General features: G+C 45.1%; 1 protein-coding gene across 1 annotated transcript in view; it reads left to right on the top strand.

Annotated features, from left to right (window-relative positions):
* The first annotated feature begins 5326 nt into the window (after positions 1–5326).
* The window catches only part of LOC138300116 (fish-egg lectin-like), a 53769-nt gene continuing 39624 nt past the window's right edge, over positions 5327–19471 (top strand). The window contains exons 1-2 of the mRNA XM_069239034.1: positions 5327–5480; positions 16095–16334. Coding sequence (XP_069095135.1) covers positions 5429–5480; positions 16095–16334 — 292 coding nt within the window. The 5' untranslated portion in view covers positions 5327–5428. The remainder of the gene's footprint in view (positions 5481–16094; positions 16335–19471) is intronic.

Here is a 19471-nt window from a genome sequence, read left to right as displayed (position 1 = left end):
GTCTCCAATGAGGGACAGTCTCTGTGAAGGAATCATGTTTGACTTTGGCACATTGATGAAAAATCCCAGCAATGTCAACAGGATGGCTTTTGTCTGGAGGTGACCCACATTTGTCTAAGGCCAGCTCTCCTTCAACAGCCAGTCATTGACATATAGGAAGACTGGAATTTCCATTGTATGTAGGTGGGTAGCAACTACCACCATCACTTTAATGAACACCTGTGGTGCCCAGGAGCAATGAAAAATGAAAGTGTTAGTGTCTGACCTGAAATCACAGGTAATGACTCTGAGGCTTTAGGGCAGAGATATAGAAATAAATATCCAGCAGATCCAACACCACCATCCGGTCTCATGGATCCACTGCAGATAGAACTTGGGCTAGGGTGAGAATTTTGCGCTTGTTGTTCTTGAGGAAAACTTCAGAGGGTGAATGTTGAGAATAGGATAGAGTCCTCCATCCTTCAGGACCAAGAAGTGATGGGAATAACAATCAGACACAACCTCTCATGCTGGAACCCTCTCTTGAACATTTTCCAAGAGAACCTGAAATTTCTATCACTGAACGGATGGGTAGTCTTCTGACGGGTATTGCAGTGTATGAGTCATATTTGGAGGAGTGGAGAGGAAGGGGAGGGTGTATTTATTTTGTACGGGTTGGAGCATTCATCTATTTGGAAGTAAAAGCTGAAGTGAACTCCTACCAGGAAATCGTGTGGCGCAAAAGGCAACAAATGCAACTTTAAGGCAACTGCAAAGGGTGAGGGCAGGGGTTTGGATAGTTTGTTGCCCCTGAGGGCCTGGACACTGGCAGCCAGATCTCCGGCCTTTGCCTCAAATTATTTGGGACACCTGTTGTTGCTAGGAAAGTATGAAGCACTCTGTGTTGGGGTTTAAATTGTTGTGAAAGTTAACATACAAGTGGTGCAAGCCCAAGAGAGTGAGCTGTTGCTTTTCACTCCTTGAAGAGTTCCAGGGCATAGTCCACTTGTCTCCGAAGATGCATATACCATCAAATAGCATATCCATCAGGGATTGTTGGCGGTCACTAGAAAATTCTGTCAAACTGATCCAAATATGGTGCTGAAGCACCACACTTGTTCCGACTGCCACACCCAAGAAATCAGTAGTGTCCAGGCCCGGGTGAATTACTTACTTCCCAGCATCATGTCCACCCTGAATGACACACTGGAGGTTGGCCCTGAGATCTTCTGGGATTTCTGCCAACATCTCCACACCATGTCCCACAGCGCATGCAAGCATTTCTCAGGATGCCCGAGTTCAGTGAACGAAGGACGAGGCTAGTGGAGGAGAACATGTGTTTCACCAATGTTTTCATGAATTTTGCCAGTATCCAGTGGGGTGATCAGAAATGCTTTTGTGTTCAGCCTGCTCATAGATGCTCGAACTACCAGGCTTTCTGGTGTTGGGAGTCGGAGGAGAGAGGCAGGATCTTCTGTAGCAGGTCTGTGTCACCTCACCTCAGGCAAGAGTCTGGTTTTAACTAGTGCTGAGCAGTTTGTCAGTCAAAGCTTCATTAAATGGCATGAGAGACTCCTGTGTTGTCTGTCCTGGCTGTAGGACCCCTGTAAGGACATTGGTTTTGAACTCAGAAGTGGGAAATTAAGTCAAAGACCTCTGCTGCCCGCCTAATAACATTTACAAAGAATGCAGACTCTTCAGTGGCTGTAGCTGGAGTAAGGGATTGAAGGCCGGTGTCAGATGAGGTATTGAGCCCGCTGGCAATTTTAGGACCAGGAAGAGGTTTTCGTCATCATAAACATGACTCTCATCACCATTGGGCTCAGGCAGGTCATACTGGGGAAAAAGAGTTTCTGAAGTCATTTCCAAGTCTGAAAGGATTATCGACTCTGGTTTTTGAGGCCATGTGATGACATATGGCATTCTGGCATCTGTTTTCGTGCCCTAACCTGACTGGAGGACCACATGGACCTTTAGGGGCCCTAGGTGCTCTGATAGAGTTCAGGAAAGCCCCAATATGGCATCCCTGAATTTCTTGATCTGTTTCGGCATTGCAGATGGACCCAGAAATGGGGGTTGCATTGTAACGAGGACTGGAACCGGTTACGAACACAGAGACTGAGTTTGCTGCCTAAAGGTACTTGGGGCACTGCACAACTTAATTTGGTAGAAGTGATGGGACGAAGAGGAGCTGTGCTTGGGCTTCCTATGCTTCTAACTTACCTAATGGCTTACAGCATGAAGAGGATTGGGCGTGAGATTGGCCTTGGGAATGAGAATGCATCAGTGTCATAAAATTTGAACTGGATTGGGCCTTCCTAACTTTTCATTGGTGTTGTGCACATATAATTTGACTTTGAGATCCTGGGCGGCCTTTTGATTCATCTTCGTTCACTTATCACACATTATTGAATCTTTTTAGTATTGTGTCCCTTGTACACTAGAAAAATGCGTGAGAAACAAGTCTTTCAGGAATAATGAATTTGAGGAAACTAGCTCCAAATCCAGAAGGAACAGAAAGGAAGGAACTGATGTTAGCATGTGAAGGAGGTCGGCTATGTAGGGGCCCCTACGTAACATCCGAGGCAGACAGATCTGACACTGAGCAGCACAATGCCACATAATGATGTGTGAGGAAATTGCCAAAGACGATTCTCCAGATTCAGTCTGGCTCCTGGAGCTGTTCAGATGGTGAGAAATCTGTGGTTTAAAATATCCTTCAGAAGGTTTATTTTGATAAAACAAAGTTTACAGAAGTCAGGCTACAAAGTGTAGGCTTAACGTCATGTTTACCTTGCACTGCAGTGGATAATGCAATACGTGCTGCAGTCCACTGGTGGCACTTAACTTACACTCCCTGAGTGCACTTTCCGCACCATATACCAGGGACTTATAGATAAGTTAAATGTGTCATTAAGGACTTAGCCAATTCAACCATGTTTAAAGGAAAGCACAGACAATTCACCACTGCTTAGCGGGGATACAGTGCACAGAGTTATAAATCAAGCAAAAACATAGGGTCTGACAAAATGCAAAAATTATCTGCTGTGACCCCACAGAAAAGGTGGATTTCCTACACAGGCCGCCCACAAGCAATTGCTAGGGCAGACTAATCAATCTCTTGGTGGATTTCCCTGCTCGGGCAAGAGAACGTGGAAGCTTCACTGCTTTTGCAGTAGCAACTGTCTGTTCAATGCACCTCTAAACCTACACTCCCCTGTCACCATATTCCTTAGACACTAACACTGTCCATGAGGACACCTCCTCTTTATCTGCAGACCTCACTTTTGAGGCACCTACCCTAGCTAGCTCACAGATGAATCGTAGTAGGAGGACAGTACCCCATGACCAACAAGGTTATGTCTCCCAATCTGCCCCAAGGTCAAACTTCTGTCCTCGACTCAGGGCACACTCTGCCCAAAAGGCTAACAACAAAGAGAAGCCACTAACAGCAGCATCAAGAACCAGGTCCCTTGCCTTCACCTGCCAGGTGGAGGCTCCAACCTAAGGCCTTGGGTAGGCCTCACTTCCCGCTGTGTTGTTTGCATGAGTCCCCCACTTTCTCCTGAGGTCTATTTGACCTCTTAGGTTTCCCCGAATAGGAGGGCTACAACTTGAGGTTGCAGATACCCTCCCGCCACTCTTATTTCCAGCATCTTAGAGGCAACACCCTAAAACTGTCTCCTTAGCTCAAAGTCTTTACCCAGAGACTGAACATGTGGCTGGTAGTCGAGGTTTTCCTGGGCAAACACACAGCCGCCCTCAAGGGTTACACACAGCGGCAATGTCATGTATGGGTCTGCCTGCACGCCTCCTGTCCCCTGTCTCTGAGATAGCGCAGGCAGCACCTTCAGGTCAGAAGTGGCCTTACAGAGACTGTTTTGGGGTGCTCTCCTCTCAGAGCAGGTATCCCCTGCCCCTCTGGTCCTCCCACTGTGGATGGCATCCACCTCTTACTCTTCATTTGGCCCTCCATTTAGGGACAGTACCGCTAGGAATCACTGATTTTGGGAACCCCTGGCAGACAGCCCTCCCTGCGCCTTTCCTGCCAGTAGATCATTGCCAAGGAAGGGTCATCTGGGGACTTACAATGATCCCCCTATGGGCAAATACCCCTGCATAGGCTAAGAATGCTATGGCCATACAAGGGACATACTCCTGCCCTTGTGCTGAGTTACTCTAAAGACCTGTACTGGCAGATATTGTTCTGGGGAAACCAACCTTGCTACTTCTATGGTCTGGCTGGCACAGACATCGCGCAGATCCGTATAGGTGCTGAAAAGGCAGCTTTACTCCACATCCCGTGGCTGGTTTATTTCTGTGAGGCATAGAAAGCTATTTATTGATGAAATACATTTAAAGTAAAAAACAATTTTCATCTTCTCTGTAGACTTGGAATACTCGTGACCTGGCAATGGCATGGACAAGGTATAGGCAAGGTTCAGTTTAGTGCTCCTGTAATGAGAGAGTAGACCCGAACACTCCCACTTTATCTTTCCTGATAATATGGGAAAATGCGAAAATCAAAGCTCTCATTCTTCGAGCGAGGATTGAAGTGAATCAATCCTTCGAGGGTGTGCTGCCTTTAAATGTGATTTAGGCTTAATCATTCATTTAGAAGTACTGCATCATCCTCTAGGTGACAGCTTGGCTGAGTCCTTCCCTTGGGGATGCTGTACCTTTCTCTAGATGAGGGATGGGATTAATCTCACCTTTGAGGATGTTGTAGCCTCCTCCAGGTGAGGGCTAGAGCTAATTCCTCATGCAGGGGCTCTTGTATCCTCCTACATGTGATGGGAGGATTATATCCTCCCTTTGGGGAGTCAAACGCTGTAGGAGAGGGATGACTGAATCTTTTAGCTTGGTCATCTATACCCTTCACTAGGTTAGGACTGGGAGAGATCTTTGCTTTGGGAGACGTGATATGTCCTGCAGCCCCCTCGGCACTAGACTCCTCCCTGCAGTTGCCCCTGGTGTAGTAGGGACGAGTGGAGTTGCCGATTTGTGACATTTAAAGGGAGGAGGAGAGCACCCCCTCAGCACCAATACCCCCTCTGAAATCTTGCACGGGTGGCCGAATTCGCCCCTGACAGGTGCAGTCCGAGTGTGGGGTATTATTGATTACTGGCTCTTTCCTCGAGTGTTACTGTTGACGTCTTCAACAGCAAGCGGCTCACGGAGGGGTATTTACAGGGATCTTTTCTGTTCTTTCTGGAGCTAATGGCCTGGAACAAAGCGGCTTTTTCGAAAACCACATTTCACCCCCGCCCTAAACGGAGCAGGCCGCTCTTGCTTGGATGCATTAATCCCAGGCAAACAGGATCACATTTCAAACACCTTCCTTAATCTTCCCTCTCTCCCTCCTGCGTTGAGTATTTAAGTCCGCGCGCCGGCGTTACTCTTACTAGTGGACTCTGCAGTGAGGGAAGAACTCAAAGAAAACTCGAAGATGAGCATCTCCGGTGTCCTCTTGTTTCTGCCCCTGTTGGGACTCTGTTCAGGTATGATGGACACCGGTTTTATGTATACCTTTATTTGTTGTCTTATACAGTGCCAACTCCAACCGATCGGGTTTCAGAGCGCTGAACTGTGCGAAAGAACAAGGCATACACGTTGATCAATTTTGATTGCAATGCGCTGGCATAACACAGATTTTAAAATTGTGCCAAAGAGGTCTTAATAGTTGTAAAGGTAAGTAAAATTGCAGAGCACACCATATAAACAGAAGGTTGGTGAGAGATTCAGGTCATCCTCGCAGAAAGCACGACAACAGCACAACGGCCTTAAAGTAGAAAAGAGACTAGAAAACGCTCTCAAAAACAGAAAAGTCATGTTCATGCGGCACAGTGTGGAAAAGAGTGGCATTGTGAGAATAGTGAGCCTTGAGCCTCGGAATGACGTGTGGGGGGTGGGTTCCTCAGGGACGATACATATTATTGAATAAGGAGGCATTAAACCGAGAGCACAGTGAGGGGGAAGGCGTACAGGTGTACTGCGCCGCAGAGACAGCAGAATCTAACTGGGAGCAGGCATAGACCAGACAGCGAGAACAATAAACACAAGGCAGGTATAAGCAGGGGTCTGCTATAAAGTACAGCGCCTCCTACCGCAGAGTCTGAGGAAGGGTCGGACTGTGCAACGGGAGCAAGAAACACAATGACTTACAACGAGACCCTCACTCACCATCAATTGATGGTGCACACAAGAAACATAGGGAGTTGACTCTAAGGCTTAGATAATGTAATACAGTTTTAGAGTGCCAGCCAGAGTCTAATGTGAAAGGGACCCCGCATTTCTTCATGATTCACCCGAATATTACAGCATCTTCCACACGAGTGGCCTCTGATCTTTTGTAAACCCGTAGGAATGTTTTCTAATCTAGCTAGAAAGTGTTCTGTAGTATTTACATCTGTTACTATTAGGCATTGTACACGAAACAGTGCATGTTTTGGTTTTGTGTACATTTTGAACATGAGTGTAGATGCTTCCCATACTTTGTTCCTATTTCGCATCTTTTTTCACTGCCTGCTATGTGACCATCCTGCAAAAGGTATCCTCGGTTTCCCTCTCCTCTCAGTTCTCCTGAGGGCCACCTTCCCCAGATCCGCCTGTGTGCCTAAGCTCTTCTAAAGTTTGTCTCACTGACATTGTGCTAGTTTCTGTCTTAAGCCACTCTGGTGACTATCTCGCTAAGAGCAGCTCATCTACCTCGCTGAGGGAACCTTTTCTGTCTTTATCTAGCAAGTCCAACATATACATTTCTCCCAAGCACTTCTATGTTTGCCTTTGTGTCTTTTTCAACTAAGCACTTCATTGGCCTATTTATCTCTTGGCACTTCTGTATCCCCCCCCCTCCTAGAATGTCCACCAACCCATATCTCCCTCATTTGTATCTTCCCTTAGCTAATGTTGTGTCCCCTCAAAGCACTATTGGGTGTGGCTCTGTCTTATACCCCCTCCATGTGTCCATTCCCCAAGCCTTCTTGCCTTTTTGTCTTTTCTCAGCACTTCCATCCCTCGCCATCCCAATAGACTCTTGCGTTGCTCGCTATCACATTCCTGTATACCGGCCTCCTTAGCTCCAAGAAGGTGCATCTCCTCATAGCCTTCCCATGTACACACCCAGCTTGTAATCTCTGCCAGATCCTCCAATGTGTGTTGCCCCTGACAAGTTATGAGTATGTAACCCCTTAACCTCCTGTGTGTGTTTTCCAGACCTCAAGCCTCACTCACCATGAGGAAGCCTTACACATGTAGGGGGGTCTGGTAGCGCACTCACACACACAACAAGCATTGGCAAAGCCAATAGGTTGTGCCTGTGCAAATTCTACTGACTTTGTCAATGTTTTTTTTTTACATATTGCAGAGCAGTTAAAGTTAAAAGAAAAAAGAAAAAAGCGCAATGACAGACAATCGTGAACTCCCCAGACAGCTTTCGTAGAGGGGGAGACAACAGCTTTTACCGTGCGAGCTAGAGATATAGCTTCCCTTCATTAAATAATTAAATAGCGATAATGCAAAATTTTGAGGCAGACCAGCTTGGGAACATAAATTTGGCGGTCGTTATATGTATTTTCCGTTCTCAAAATCCGTGATTCTGAACATTTCTTCCTGTAAACCCGCGTAACTATTGTTTGCAATCATCTGTTTTTGTAGGTGTTATGTAGAGCGCCAAGGTGTTCCTTTTCTGCCCCTTACACAGTTATTCTCTGTTGTTCCATGCCGGTGTTAGCTCAAGTAATTATATGAACTTATATGGAATGTAAAACAAAAACCAGCATGCTTTAGATTTAGTACTTTATAAAGGTAGAATGTTAGTGGCTTAGTTAATAAGGTGTACATATATATAAAAAGTGCTCCTCTTCAGGACAATGCCCTCAACCCTTTCCCCGTCCCAACCAAGCCATAGGTGACTATACACTTTTTCAGGTGCACTCGGAAAGTGGCTTTTGTTTCTATTAATACCTCAATGCAAATGTTTGTAAAAGAAGGTGCATTCAACGACGTTTCGTCCAAAATGCACTCTGTAACCAAAAGTTAATTCAGAGTTATTTAAGCACATTAAACACGTTCATGGATATTTTGGTAAGATGTGAAATTGAAACTCTACTACTGCACAGAGCAAAAGTACAAACTCTCTGTGGCACTGAGGGATCTCGTTAAAATTAATATGTGTCCTCTAAGAGGGCGTGGTTAGGCAATCTTAATAGCACACTTACTTGTTTTTGATGGAGTATGCATGAATCATAAGGAGATAAACCAGGAATACACTATTCACATGACTACACTGACAGCACTTCACAATATATTTGTATAAATTAATTGACAGGAACGTGATCTTTGTCACAAGAGTTGCACAATACATAACACAGATGGTACAACATATCCAGGCGACCATAGAATACATAAACTGGGGGGGAGCACAGGAGGGACGTTTTTAAGGGTTCTACACAAAACACAATGAAAATGAATGTCAAACCACGAGGCTGGAGGTACCTCGAAAACACGTGAAAGAGCACGTAGGATTGGAAAAAGTTACCCGGAGTGAACTCACTATGATACAGAGAGACGCAGTTGCTCCTTGAAAATGTACAGACAACCGGCGCCCCTCATGCGGAAGCCACAATTCAAGCAAAGTACGGACGGAGACAGATCACACAGTGCCACGAAGCGGTTTAGTTAATAGCGAATGCTGTAAACCATTTCTCACTCACAAACCAAGTGCTGTAACTTCTATTTACTGTGTTTTCATAAGAAAACACACTTCTTACGAAGAGTAATGGAAAATGTTTTATAACCAAGAAACTATATACATGAAATCATTACTAAGCTTACCACATGACATCATACCACCAAGTTTATGATTCTACAAACAAATATTTACTGTTAGTTGAGTTTGATCGAGTTAAATGAACAAGGCCTACAACTCTCAGAATGCATAAGAATGTTAAAGGAAATAGATGTCTTGCTATATAATTGAACCAAAACAAAAAACCCAAACCAATTGATGGCATATGAATGAATTGTAAGGGGAGAAATCAACAAATACACTATTTACATGAATACGCTGGCAGCACTTCATAGTATATCTGTAGTCACAAGCTGCTGCTGCCCAATGAAAAGCAAGAAAAGGGGAGTGATCAGGGAAGCCTACTAATGGTAAGCAATGGGAAGGCTGTGGGCGGGCTGCAAGCCCATTTTTACAATTTGTTTTCAAATACAAAAGATTTCGCCACAGCGCAAACTCTGTGCAAGTGAAACCTAAAAATGACTCTGACACCTGTTGAGGACTATAGCCAGTACTCCAAATGTGGCTTTGATCAGACCCAAGTTCATGCAGAGCAACTTCTGACAGATGAAGTGGATGCAGGAATCTCTCCTCATGGTTGGGTGTGAGGGATCCTGCAACAGCTGCTACGCTTTACATCACAGCAAGCATACTAGCACATTTATGCTCCAAAATTTGGTGATATGAGAATTTCCAACTGGAAACCTGTACATATTATACATTCAGTGCAATGTTCTTTTGAATCAACTGAGTGAGGTTTTGTGTTATTTTATTCATTTTAAATTGATTTTGAATAACCTCTGTGAAACTTTCAATGGATACAGCCACTCACCCCCTGCCCAATACTGAAGAAAGGCTCTACAATACCAGGTGGGCACTGTGGCATGGACAGAATTGAAGATCTTTTGGAGGAAGTACAGGAGCTACTAAACCCTCCCACTGCACTTGACCAAACAGGCTCTCCGTAGACATCCCCTTGCCCTGCAAAGAAGAGAAGATCAAAGAGGAAGGTCCTGATATGTTTACTAGGGAGCAGCTTCCTGTCTCCACCCCTTGTTTACTTTCAACAAAGATCTAGCAGAACCTATATACTTTTGACAAGGGTCCGAGGAATTATTCTTTGGTTTTGGTCAACCCTGAAGTCCAATGTGAAAAAGGTTTTTCATTCTTTGTACCCCAGGTGATGGTGAGATTGGCGGGGAGGAGAAGGTAACAAATGGATATTTAATTCAGCCCAGTGCTTCTTTAAATGTTCACAAATTAGGGGACATTATAACCGGGCTGAGGGAAGAGGTCCAGGCCCTAAAGTAGGTTATAAAAGCCCTGAAAGGAAAAATAAATGAGATCATATTGTTGAAGAGTTCTACCCAGATTGGGCACATTGATGGGGATCGTGGGATGGATATACTCCCAAGATCTGACCTCCCTCCTCCAGTACAGATGCAAAGGCCCTTAGGATCCCACATGCCTCTTCCATCACCGAGCCCTGTGGCCCAGTTAACCTCTTTGTCCTCAAATACTGGGAGACTGAGGGAGATACCACATATGCCAACGCCCCATCAAGAAGGGAGGGGGACGGGTTGTATGGATGTGAATAGATATGACCCAAGTTGTGTCACTTGAAGGGGCAGAGATATACATAGTAGGGTACTAAATAGTGAATGCAGTGTCCTTGGGAGATTCCCCCACCATCATCCACTGAGAGGGCCAATGCTCAAGACTAGCCAGACATTCAGGTTACCCTCTGTAGGACTATGGCTCTGTATATACTGTACCAAAATATGGTATGGTGTGTATATAGTTCAGGAGTTCCCAATAGGCTTAACAGGGGCTAAAGAAGATAATACTAATGCTCTTTTTTGTAGTAGTGTGGTCAAGCAGTTACACCTCTAAGAGGGAAGCGCAACGCATTTGTTGCACAGACACAGTCAAGCAATGAGGAACACACTCAATGACTAACTCCAGCCCAGTTGTTTTTATATAGCCAAACTATATTTTGTTACTTTACTATGAGAACCACCAGATCTTTGTCACAAGTAAGTACAATTGTAAGTAGGTATCAAGCATTTGTATCAAATGTACTTTGTTTGGATTTTGTAGGTAAAGCAGCTTACAAGTAACACTTGTCAGTTTCAAAAGTTGATACAGTGCAATTTTTCATAGGGGTCAATAGAGTCCTATGGGGGAAAAGTGTTAGTACAGAAAACAGTTAAGTACACAACTTACGATTCCAGTCTTAAGGGGTTAGGATGTCAACAGGTCAAAGCTCAAGTTGACCCCCAAAGTGTATCACCGGCAACATGGGGCCAGCCGTGAGCAGAGGTCAAAGTTGGTGTAGGGTTTGGAATGGAATCCTATGAGGGCTGGGGGGACTTAGTAGAAAAGAGATTGCAGATAAATACCCATGGTTTTGGGACATAGGCATGGGGGGGTTGAGGTCAGCACTGGCGGGGGGGGGGTGGCAAAAGTCAGCACCAAACACACACTCTCAGCGGCACAGGGGCAGCCGGGTGCAGGATGCAAATAATGCTTTTCAACAAGGGAACCCCGGGGGCAAGAAAGCTGCTTGCTGGATCCATTGGATCTGTTCTGATTCCCCAAGGCCAGGGGGCTGCAGATGCAGGAGTACCTTTAGGAGTCAGGAATCTTTGTCAGATCCAGTCATGGTCAGGGGTGCCTCCAGATTCAGGCTACAGGCATCGTCCTGGTAGCCAGGAGAGGTCAACCCAGGATGGACTTGAGGTTAGAATCATCTGCGGACCTTCTCTGGACCGGTGGGCTACCTGACTTGAGCCATGGGCATCAGGTGCAGAGTGGAGAGGGCTTGCGGATCCAGGGTGGTTCTAGAGTCCCATTGTGACTTCTTTTTGGACAGGCCGCTGTCCTCAGGAATTCTAAGTCCTCTGCTGGGCAGGTAGTCCTCTGGGGGTTTGTAGAGGTCGCTGGTCCTGCAGGATGTGCTGCCTCAGGCTTCTTTGAAGCTGCAGACAGGCCGGTAGGGCTGGGGACAAGTCAGTTGTCGTCTGGAGTCTTCACTGGTGGGATCAGCTTAGCAGTCCCTCTTCTTGCTTCTTTCTTCTGGGGTCGCCAGGAATCTGGTGAGTGCGGTTCAGGGCAGCCCCTAAATACAAATTTAGGGTGTTACACGGGCCAGAGGGCAGTAGCCAATGGCTACTGTTCCTGAGGGTGTCTACAACCTTCCAGTGCCCACTCCCTTTGGGGAGGGGGTAGATCCCTACCCCTACTGGTCCCTACCCTCCAAAACAAGAAGGAAGGGATCACTTCTGCTCTGGACACCTTAGTGGTGGTCCTAGCTGCAGTGGTCACTCCCCCCGGTTTTACCTAATTTTCCTGCCAAACCTGCCACCAAAAGTGGGACTTGGTCCGTGGGGGCACACAGCTCCACTAGCTGGAATGCCCTAGGGCACTGTAACAGGAGGCCTGAGCCTTTGAGGCTCACTGGCAAGTGTTACAGTTCCTGCAGGGGGACGTTGTGTAAAGCACCTCCACCCAGAGCAGGCTTTGTTTCTGACCCCAGACAGCACAAAGCTCTTACCCCATGGGGTCAGAAACTTGTTTGTTCGTGGCAGGCTGGCAAAGACTGGTCAACCCTGCACTAAAGAGTTGGGTAAAATACAGGGGGCATCATTTGTGTGCAGTTTACAATAATCCCAACATTGGCATCAGTGTGGGTTTTTTGTGCTGATACCAAACTTCCCAGAATTCAGTGAAGCCATCATGGAGCTGTGAAGTTCGTAATGACAGACTCCCAACCCATGTACTCAATATGGCCACACTGCACTTACAATGTCTAAGAATGGACTTAGACACTGTAGGTGCATATTGCTCATGCAGCTCTGCCCTCACCTGTGGAATAGTGCACCCTGTCTTAGGGCTGTAAGACTTGCTAGAGGGGTGACTTATCTACGCCACTGACAGTGGCTTGTGGGCATGGCACCCTGGAAGGATGCCATGTTGACTTTATCTTTTTCTCCTCAGCAGCCCACACAAGCTGCAATGGTATTGTGCATGTTTTTGGTAAGGGGTCTCTTAGGGTGGTACAATACATGCTGCAGCACTTAGTGACCATCCCTGGCCACAGAGCCCTTGGTACTATTGGCACCTTTTACAAGGGACATAGTTCTGTGTCAAGGGTGTGTCAATTGTGGAAACAAGGTACGGTTTTGGGAAGGAACACTGGCGCTGGGGCCTGGTTAGCAGGGTCCCAGCGCACTCTCAGTCAAGTCAGGCACTTTCCCACACCCTCTTTTAACCAGGGCCAGATCTTTCTAACCAAAGTCCCCAAAGTCACTTATGGGTCTAGGGAAGGTCAGGATTCCCTAACTAACAAAGTTATCGACTGGCTCCAGAATGTAAAGAAGTGCTATTCGATCATTAGGAGTGATATTATTAGAACTGAGGGCTTTGCGACCAATAGCGAACCCTGTGATCTGATTAAAGTGGTTCTGAAGGACCAAGCTTTGATGGAGGGTCTTTTGCCCATGGATGCACACAGAATTGATATTTCTAACACCCAAATTCAGATTAAATATAGTGACAAATTAGATTTCCATTATGCCCCAAGGCTGGTAGGCATGAACATACATTGGTGCAGTAGGCTGGATGAAACCGATTGTTTGGTCACTTTCTCTAACTGGGAGAAGACGAAAGATTACCCACTCAGTGAGAAAGAAGCTGTTTGATGAAACTGTGCTCATGGAAAGAGTGAGGCCCTCAACAGTCAGTGATCTCTGTAATGCAACAGGATTGATATGATTGGCTCTCTGGAGGTTAGTGCGAGGCCTAGCTCCCAGTTGACTACATGCAGACTAAAAAGACTCTATATATTGGATAGGGTACCTGTTCTATGTGACCAGGAAATATCTTTAGATCGTGCCAATAACTTAATTACAATTTTGTCTTGGAACGTGACTGGGATTAGGCCAAAGTTGGGGTACACATATTGAGGAGAGTTTAGAGATGAATATGGCATCTGCCTCTTTCAGGAGACCTGGAGCACAAGGCTGGCCATCAGGAATGAGTATACCTCATTTTGCATTAATGCAACCCAGCCACCCAGAGGAAGACTTTTGGATATGGATAAGGACATAATTGCAATGCTAAATAAGGGTTCTAACAGTTAAATCTCTGGATGTGTTGGCCATAAGGATGGATTTCTATGGTGTTTACTCCGTGGTGTTATTCACTGTAAATAACTGTGTTGATGACTGGAATGCGGAAACAAAAACAATACACATACAGAAGGACTTCCTTACACACTACAATGGCAAAGGGGAGATTTTATTAGCTGGTGACCACAATTCCACTTTTGAGTCAATTGTTTCAAAAGAACTGAATATATTAGCTGAACAGGATGCAAGATGGAAAATTCCTCCTCTAGATGTTCCCACAGTGAAATTGTCTCAGAGGGCAGCACAACTGTTTGTAGTAACAGTAAAGTTTGATCTCAGAGCTGCAAATGGGAGACTTTTATCTCATACTGAGATCAGACATACTTTTAATAGGTCACGTCATACTAGCCCGATCAATTATTTTCCAATCAGCTTAAAGGGTTGGCCATTTGTGCATGACATGGCAGTCATCGATTGGACCGACATCGGTCATAATGCCCTTAGTCTGTCGATACTTGGTACTCTGGCAAACGCCCCCCAAGCCCATAGTGGTGCACAAGTCGGGGATGTTGTGCATTGTAGTAATGGGAATGTCATCAGGTGGGGATGGGTTAATAAACACCTAAAGGGCCTGGAGATGATGGTTAATATAGTCAAGGAGCAACTAGGGATACTAGAAAGTCTTTCTCCGGAGTCAAGAGGCCCTGCCTTGGAAAGGGCCCAGCTCTAGGACATAGCTGTTTGCTCTGACTTGGTGGGGGCTTTGACAGCTCCCGCCAAGCCCGAGCAAACACTTTGCTTTCTGCAAGTGACAGCTGTCAAGCAGGTCACACTTACAGAAAGTGGAGTTTTCCACTGTTTCCCTGCTTGCAAATATGGGTGCTGGGAAACAGATGAAAACATTGCTCCTGCAAGTAGGGAGCTGCTATTTAAAGCAGCTCCCTACTTGTGGAAGCAGTGCTGGCTCCCGCAGGATGTGGGAGCCATCTAAGACTGTGGAGGCCTTGAGGCTTCCCCAGCAGTCCTGTCACGCTCTCTCTCTCTTCTATCTCATAATGGGATGAAAGAGAGAGAAAGATTGTTTTTGCAATGGTCTCTCCGTGCAATGACTTCAAACCGTCAAACTAGCAAGATGTGTGTCGCAGATAGTATCCTTACATTTTAATGGACAGCAGGCCAGAGTCACTTCTGGCCTAAGTCTAAAGCTCTTGGACTGTCAGTAGGTTGAAGGTTCAAATCCTAATATATCATGACAATGTTTCTGTTATTTTTCTACTGTTTTGACGGTTAAACATTCCCAGTAATGAAACACTGAAGTCTTTTTCCACTCAAAATATGGTGGTTGAATGTCATAGCTAAGTCTAGACATTGCACAGTAAGGAGTCACCTCTGACCTAGTGGGTAAGGTCTCAGATATGCACATTGAAGTTTAAGAGTTCCAACCTAGGTGAGTCTCTGGTCATTTTCTGCTTCAGTTTCTTTTCAACTATAAATATTTGAATTACAAACTGAAAGGTGATATTGCTCTTTTTAATTGACAAAAATATTTTCCTTTTCAATTTGTCCAGAAATATCTCATTCTAAGTATATCAATCATTAAAGCCTAAAAAACTCTACCTCTCTGTCTCTCTGTCTCTCTGTCTCTCTGTCTCTCTGTCTCTCTCTCTCTCTCAATTTCTCTCTGTGAAATCTTTCTCTAAATCACTCTCTTTATTAATCTCTCACTTTCTCTCTATGTCTCTGGGTTGGGTGGTGATAGGGGGTTTGCCACATTTGGGCAAAGGCTGTGCGCGGCAGTGGTTGGATTAATGTATAGTAATGAAAATTACTTTACATTAAACAAAACATAGAAATTCACTGAACAAACCAAACGTTACACGGATGTTATAGTTAGGAAATAGAATTAAAAAGAACATAACAATTCACTTAAAGACCAACGTTTACAGGGACATTATAGTTAGTCTTACAATTTAAGTATACAAAACCATAGAAATTCACTTGTTATAGTTAGAGAACCGGTAGTGGCTGACTTCAAATGGTCATCCTTGAAACTTTCATGAACATTAAAGTCAATCAAAGATCTTCCACAAACGAGTAACAAGGGTGAATTAATAAATGGCATGCAGAAATCTTCCAATAAAATCAGCACCATTGACCTTGTGTAAAACCTTTGTCTCTTGCACTCTCACCTCTAGGTCAAACTGTTCAGCTGAACTGTGATCAGGTGCCTGGGGCACTCAAGCAGATCGATGCTGGCAACGGACAGGTGGTCGGAGTGAATGCAAACGAGAACATTTATACCCTGTACAGTGGCCGCTGGACGCAGATCCCCGGTTCTCTCTCACACATCTCAGTGGGCCCTGGTGGACTCTGGGGCGTGAACAGAAACAACAACATCTACAAACTTGTGGGCGCAGACTGGGTCCAGACTGACGGTAGGTATAAGTCAAGCTTACTGCTAGTGAATGAATAAATAAATTAACTTGAGTGGCTGCCTCACATATCCCTATAACCTGCAAAGCCTCAACCCACTTCCTTATATGAAGGGAAGCAGACCAGTCCAAAAAGGTAAAGTCCTTTTATGCAAAAAAAGGTAATGTCCCAAAGTTGTATACAAACAGCTTCACAAATTATATTATTGAAGGCAGTGCGAACTGACCAGAAATTAGAGAAAATAGCCAGCACAGTGTGTAGTTCCTGATACAAGTCCCTTGTCTGAGCAACAATACATTTTAATTCTAGTCTATATCCCTTGCTGTATTCTCTGTTACAGAAGAAGTCACAAACCAATGGTTTTAACACCAAAGACACAAGTATGCTAGTAATTATGAAGTAATGCAGACCATTTCTGACAACAGGCAGTAGCTCTAGGGGTCGCATTAAAATTTTTGGGGAAAATCCCAATGCTGATTCTGGACATTAAAGAGCTTGTTCACACAGGATGTTGTAGGAAAAGTAAGTGATCCGTACCATAAAATGGTACAAGCAGCACAGTGGTATGCCTCCAGTTGTGCCATTATGATCCTGAGGATCAGGCAGAGGTGAGCAATCCAGCTAGAAATTACCTTCTTGTGTACTGCCAACTTCATGCCTGCAACTGATAAACCGCACTTAGGTAGCATTGGCCGAGTGCCTTTTATGAATACATCTCAGAACTTTATGGAACATCTATCCTGCCTATTACATTTTCTGTCCTTAGTCAGGGTTAGTTAGTGCACTAAAGATGTTCCTGCTCTGTGGCCTTGTTGGCACAAGTCCTCTTTTTCTTTAGTCCCGCTGTCTGCAATAACACCCCTTCTCGAAATGGAGATATGGAGTCCTACCTGCCCTTTCTATGGGCGAGCGCAAAGCGCTGCATCCATTCTGTAATCTCTTTTTGGGCTTCAAACCACGCCCATGTCACGTCAGTCTCTTACATTGGTTCGTGGGCTTGCCTTTTCAAATCCGCTTGCTTTCATTTGTGAAAGGCATGCATACGTCATGCCGTTTCTGGTGTTTAGCCCACCTACACAGCACCGGTAAACTACTAAAAACATACGAGGCTTTCAGCCTGGGGTCCGGACTATTTATCTGTTTATTTTCCACGCGATCGCGCTGCATTTTACACAGCGCTGCGTTTTTTTTCTCTTTACAGCGCTAATAGCTCTAACTCGAGCAAATGCAAGACCCGTTGCATTGAAAATGCTTGTTACTTTCTCTCGTTGATATCCCTACAGTAGTGACGTGTCGTGCACCTAAGAGGTGGGTTATATCTTGTGCTTCGTCTTCCCAGGAGGACTTTTGTAGAGTACTTGCAAAAGTCTCCTCTGCCCACCCCTGCTCACTGTAAGCAAATAATCTTTTATTTGCATGATTAATTAAAACCATTGCAATAAAGTAAAAATTAGAAAGAAAGAATTCTGTTAAGACAAATTAATCCGCCATAAATGAACATTATGTCAAAAGTCAATCTTGATCATACTAAAAACGTACCAGCAACATCAATAAAAAGGTTATCAAAATAAAATCTACTTTTAGCAGCTTCATTATTGAAATGAAAGTGCCACAGGATCATAATGACCGCTGTGGAGCACAAGGCGGGAGCAAAGCCCACATTGAACAGTTAGCAGGGCGAAGAACAAAGCCAGCAGCGTCTAATACATTACACAGCTAACAAGTGAAAGCAGTCTAGAATAGCGCCAGTTGTATTAATGTAAGTGCTTTATAAGTTACAGTAACCTATGCAATTTAGCAGAGGGGCAGTGAACTGTTGGATTGTAATTTCTGTTCGGTAATGCTCAAGAATCGTACAAGGCGGCAGCCCAGCTGGGTGTCTCCACCAGCAAAACATGCTTTCACTGCCGCCATGTTCTTTTTCCCGGTGAATTAAAGAGGGGCCTCGAGTAGTCTGTGTTCCTCTCTGAGTTCTCCACATATACATATCAAGTGCAGCACATCCTCTTTCGCTGCCCCGGAGTCGGCAGCTGATAAATGCCTGAGTGTGTTTCCGTGAAGGAAGATGAGGCAAAGCAGGAAGGATGCCGAGCTGGTGCTGGATATATTTGTCTTTAAGTTTCATAGTGAATCCGGCTCCTAGTTGGGATTATGGAGCAGCATTAAGGTAGCTCTGCAAAGTGAACCATCCATGTGCCCTTCCTGCCAATACTGCTTTGTCTTCTACTACAGAGACCCTTTTGACGGCTTTATTGACGAGCTTTTTAAAGCTGCTATATGTCCCCTAGGTATCGCAGAGATCCCAAAGGCCCAGGACCACCACTGACTCTTGTAGGTATCCGTTTGCTGCACCTGTGTCTCTGCCCAATGGTTCATCCCATAAGTGAGCATTTAAAGACCCAGACCCGGCACTCTTGATTTTATACCAACTTTGACGTAAGAGCCCCTGAGTGCAAACTGTTGTGACTGCATGCCAAATTCTAGTCTTATTTGCGCTGGTGGGATATAATTTGGTAGATTGAAAATCCTCTGCAGAGCTTTAGTTATTCTGCCATTCAATGTGCTAGCGTCCCTCCCCCTCATGCATTTGCTCCCGTGGGTGATAGCTGGGATGAGTTTTGTCTGTATCACCCGAAAGAGCGGGTAAGCCTTGGTCCTGAAATTATTTTCTTAAGATTTTTCAGTGCCCCCGTTATAGCCAGTCCTCTTCTTTTTTAGTGTCTCTTTATGAGCGTGAATGTTCCTTTCTTGTCTATTATGACCCCCCAAGTATTTGTATTCATTAAATATTTCTAGCTTTTGCCCTGCCGGATGCCAGTAATGCTTTCGGTTGGCCTTTCTTTGATTTAACTGCAGGGCTTTTGATTTACCCAAGTTTATCTTCAGCCCGTTTTTTTACAGAATAGTTCTGGGTAGGTTCGAGCAAGAGCTGAAGGCCAACCGGAGTTCGACTAATTAGCACAAGGTCATCAGCATGTAATACGTTTGAAAGGCCGAACCTACCCATCCTAGGAGCGTGAGAGTTGCAATGGTCCAGGTCATTTCATAAATCTGACAAGTCTGCTCACTGTAGTCAAACTGCAGTTGCCTCAGAGGGATTGGTCAGCCCCTCCCACTGCCACACAGAGACCGCTGGGCT

This window comes from Pleurodeles waltl, chromosome 6 (assembly GCF_031143425.1).
Source record: "Pleurodeles waltl isolate 20211129_DDA chromosome 6, aPleWal1.hap1.20221129, whole genome shotgun sequence".
NCBI lineage: Eukaryota > Metazoa > Chordata > Amphibia > Caudata > Salamandridae > Pleurodeles > Pleurodeles waltl.
Note: the sequence above shows the minus strand (reverse complement) of the source record. Positions and strands in the feature narration are given on the sequence as shown.